This window comes from Orycteropus afer, unplaced genomic scaffold (genome assembly GCF_000298275.1).
Source record: "Orycteropus afer afer isolate SDZICR_OR568_19922 unplaced genomic scaffold, OryAfe1.0 scaffold00048, whole genome shotgun sequence".
Classification (NCBI taxonomy): Eukaryota; Metazoa; Chordata; class Mammalia; order Tubulidentata; family Orycteropodidae; genus Orycteropus; species Orycteropus afer.
Window position 1 is genome coordinate 7,735,460 of NW_006921635.1, and position 4,721 is coordinate 7,740,180.

The following is a 4,721-nucleotide window of genomic DNA, read 5'->3' on the forward strand; positions in this document are numbered from 1 at the left end:
AGAGGCACAGAGAGGTTAAGTAACCTGCCCTAGGTCACACAGCTTCCTGAGTGGCAGAGCTGGGATATGAACTCAGCAAACCAGCTCCAGACTGGGCATCCCTAATCTCACTGCACTGTGGACGTGAGCTATACTACCATTACCACCTGAAACTGACATTTCTAAGTTGTGGACGTTTTGTTTTCACTTCACTTACAGACTCTCTTGGGCCCAGAACCAGCTGAGGGGAGAGGGTAGGTAACACTGGGGGTGGTGCTCTCGAATTGATTCCGACTCACAGAGACCCTACAGGACAGAGTAGCCCTGCCCTACAGAGTAGCCCTGCCCTACAGGGTTTCCACAGCTGGCACCTTAATGGGAGCGGACTGACAGGTCTTTTCTCCTGCAGAGCTGCTGGTGGGTTTGAACCACCAACCTTTCAGGTATTAAGCAGCTGAGTGGTAAACTGTTGCACCACCAGGGGTCCTTCCATATATACTCAAACTTGTCAAACCAAACTCTCTGCCATTGAGTTGGCTGTAACTCATAGCGACCCCCACTGGGTTTCTAAGGCTGTAAATCTTTATGGAAGTAGACTGCTCTATCTTCCTTCTCGGAGCAGCTGGTGGGTTTGAACCACTGACCTCCTGGTTAGCAGCCAAATGCCTTATCCACTACGCCACTAGAGCTCCTTTCCACACATACATACTAACACATATAAACGCATATGTCCATATATACATATATGTGTACATGAATGCACATTCACGTACAAACACACATCTCTGTCAGTGGAAATTTGTCACTGGCTAGGATGCTGAACAGGTTTCAGTGGAGCTTCCAGACTCAGACAGACTAGGAAGGAAGGCCTGGTGGCCTACTTCTGAAAGCCCAGTGTGTCACAAGAGCCCGTCCTGCACCCAACCGTGGGGATGATGCAGAACCAGGTGGTTTTTGCTCCACTGTGTGTGTGGGGGGTCACCGTGATTTGGAGCTGACACGATACCAGCGAAGGACAGTAACAACTTCCGTCTTAGGCCAGGAAGCTGCTGTCCCAGCTCACCTGCCAGGTTCCAGAGGGTAGGTGAGGCAGGTGAGCTACTGCTCCCCGTGGTCAGTCTCTAGAACCCTGACTGTGCTCTCCTCCATCCCCTGCCCTTGTGCCAACTCAGACAAGAGAGCCCATGATAGAAGACTGTCGCTCCTGAAACGGCCGGATGCCTGGCGCAGGCCTGGGCTACGCAACACATGTGGTACAGTGGTTCAGCAGAACTGAGGTGGGGGACAATGGCTCCTTCCAGATATGGAGAACCACACATGACGACAGAGGGGAGGAGCCATTCAGGATCAAGGCTCTGGGTCAGATGAACTTCAATTCCAACCCTTCCTTGTCCACTGTGCAGCTGCAGGCTAGACAGTGCGTCTCCCTGAGTCGTCTTCTGGGGGCAGCAGGGGTGACGGCATCCCTCCCTCCTGGTCCGCTGAGGCTCAAAGATGATAATGCAAAGTACCCAGCACAGAACCTGACATCTGGCCAATGCTCTGAGAAAGGGAGCTGTGGTGTTTATTACCCGATAGGAAGACTTCTCAAAACCTGCCCAGCAAAGTGGATGAAACTGGCTTCCCTACACCCCAAAATCTTCCCCTAGTTAACTACTGGTGCTGGCCAGCAGCTCTGTCTGTAACACCAGCTGTTGGCTTCCCTTGGATAAGATTTGTCTCCCTGAGAAGGCTCACAGCGCTCCCTGCTGGCTGCCACTGGGAACTGCCCCAGCCGGAGTGAACAACAAAAGCGAGGTAGGAACACCCCAAAGGGTTTCCCTTGCATGGGTTTACAAAAACTACCATGGGGCTGATGGACACTAATTCCCTGTCTTCTAAAATAAATATGACACGCAAGATCAAACAAAGTGCGCTTCCCTTCCCACCGTGGTCTCGTTTCCCTGGCTCAGTGGCACCCTAAACACACCGCGGAACCCAGCAGAACTGTCACTCCAGCGGGATGGTACTTCCTTTGCGAGCCCCTTTGCATCTGGCAGTTCTGAAACTGGACGCTGTTGAAAAAGCAAACGCACGTTGCCACGAGCAGATGCCCACGAGAACCACCACGTGTATTCCTCCTGATGGATCTACCTGGTGCAGGGGGCTGGATACGTGCCCCGGGTCGCCAGCCCTCCTCCTCAAGCTGTTAAGGCCGCCCAGGGTCCTGGGGAGTGCTCTGAGAGCCCTGCAACTGAGAACCCAGCCGGGCCTGGGTGTCTGTGTCAGCATCCCACCAACCCGGCCCATTAACGAGCTGTATGCCGGTAAAGGGTGAAAGGTCAGAAGAAAGAGGGGAGATGGATTTTTGAAGTAAATTCCTCAAATGGCTTCTCAGTCTTTAACCCACCAAGTGAGAGTGAGAGGGTAGGAGTCACACCAAGATGATTCGTAAGTTCATAATACAGGATCACTTGGCATCCACTTTCTACCTCCTGAACTGCTAACTGGTAACTCCATTAAGGACTTCCCTGCCCAATCTCCAGGCCAGAGACTGACAGACACAGGTGGGGGGACGAACCCTAGTATGTGATACCCTAAAATTTCACCCCAGAACCCTCCTAGACGCCGGCCAGGCCTCAGTGATCGGCTTAGCTGGAGCTAAGTGCCTGTGCTGTGCACTCCGAGGGCTGGCAGGTCTCTCCATCCAGGCGGCATGGCCAGGGCATGCCCTGACTGGAAACTGTTTCCTCTGTGCCCTTCATAAAGACTCGTCTTTCCCTCTGGGCGCAGGGCTGGCTGACAACTAACTAGAAAAGAAAAACCAAATGGCATTGGCGCAACACGGTGGCAAGGAGTGGTCCCCGGGCAGTATCTGGCCCACAGACTATCCTGTGCTGTTTGCTGTCAAAAAGTGAAAGACTGTCGACTCATCTCCCCAAGAATCCAGAATGTCAGTTTCTCTTTTAGAAACACTCAAGGCCCGGTCTGTGAAATCCACATGCCTGCCAGGTAGCTCACCGGGCAGAGGCCCCCAGCGACTCTCAGCGTGTCAATCACCTGCCTGTCCCCAGTAGAGTACCCCTGTGCTGTAGTAAATGCACCCTCATTTCAAAAGGGGCTCTCCATTGTCAGCACCTGGGACCACTGTGCCTCAGGCTGGCGGTTTGACTCCCCTGGGGAACTTTTATCCAAATACCAACGTCTGGTTCCAAACCTGACAAGGGAGTAAAGCTCTCTGGGGGTGGAGTGGCAGCACAGGTCATTGCTGTAAATCTTAGGATGATCTCAGCCTATGAACCCGTGAGGCGAATCCACTCTGTCACGTGGGGTTGCTATGAGTTGGAAATCAGCTCGATAGCGTCCCAAACAATAATGATCCTTCTGGGAGCAGATCACCAGGGCTCTCTCCCAGGGAGCTACCGGGTGGGTTTGAAAAGCCAACTTTTAGGTTAGCAACCAAGTGCTTAACCACTGTGCCACCAGGGTTTTTTCAAGTCCCAGATGATTCAAACGAGCAGTGAAGACAGAGAGTCGCTGGCTTAAACCAAAGGAGTGAGTCTGATGGTGGAGAATGTCAGGCTGGCCGGTGGGGAGGTGGCTCCTAGCCCCTGTGGCTCCTGACCCTCTTTCCCCAAGGCTGGGGACAGGGGTAGAGACTGCCTGCACTCAGAGGAGGCAGGCTGGCTGTGTGGACTTTCCTGTCCAGTGTTCTGTGGTGCAGCCTCTGAGATTAAGGGTGATAAATCAAAGGTAGCCAAACGATGACCTTTTAAAGACCACTGCACTGGCCTTTACCAGAACCACTCAGGGCCTGAAGGCCACCGTCCCCAGAGCTCCAGTAGCTTCTCCACCCACCCACGGGTCTGCGAGACAAAACCTGCGCTCCTCACCTGAAGAGCTCTCGGATCTCCCGGCTGTCGGCTTGGAAGGGGATGTTGCGCACCAGGATCTTGGAGGTCGTCTGCTTTCCGGCCACTTGTTTCTTCCGAGTGGATGTGATGGTTGGCCTGAAGCGTGCAGGGTGGAAGGCCCAGGTCATCTGGGGTCCCAATGGCTCCTGCCCTACCCTGATTGCACTCCTCCCACGGGGAACCAACGTTCCTATCTTACGTTCATATGAGGATTCCAGGACTTTGTACCTAGGGGGCTGAAGGCGAAAGAGGAAGGCAGAACTCTCCTAGATGAGAAGGCTCCTCCTCCTCTTTGCCCCGAGACAGCTGCGAAGGTCCACAGGTGACACACCCTACCTCAGGGTGCTGCCACCCTCCACCTCAGAAACTCAGGGGCTGGTGGAGACTTCAAAGCAGCAGCCTGGTTTTTCGCTCCTAAGTTCTGGGGACTCTGTTACGTAGCAACAGGCCATGGACGTGACTGCACAAGCCACATGTGTGCTCAACAGCCGCACTTGGCAAGTGGCTACAGCCCAGACCACACAGACACAGAGCACTCCCATCATCCCAGAACCTTCTACTGCACAGCATGCCCCCAGCTCCATGCTCAGCCCCAAGGAAGCCCCTGCAGTGTCTGTGCACAGGATGTGCTGTGGAACCAAAGAATGACCAAGTGAACCCTGGCAGGAAGCGGGAGCTTGCAAGGCTGACAGCCTTCAGTCAGAAAGGCAGACTGTTGCTGTGGCTGAGTGTGTGTGCCGGGCACGGAATACACACCCTGACGTTTTACTCTACAGGCCAAGGCGCTGCCCAGTGATACGCAGCTCAGAGGTCAGAAGCCAAGGCTGTGGGCTTCAGCCTGGGCTCTCA

The 4,721-nt window shown here is 54.1% G+C and overlaps 1 protein-coding gene across 1 annotated transcript in view; it reads right to left on the bottom strand.

The window, feature by feature from the left end:
- RBM19 (RNA binding motif protein 19) overlaps positions 1–4,721 on the bottom strand; it is a 130,950-nt gene that overhangs the window by 88,963 nt on the left and 37,266 nt on the right. Inside the window, exon 20 of the mRNA XM_007938280.2 lies at positions 3,852–3,968. Coding sequence (XP_007936471.2) covers positions 3,852–3,968 — 117 coding nt within the window. The remainder of the gene's footprint in view (positions 1–3,851; positions 3,969–4,721) is intronic.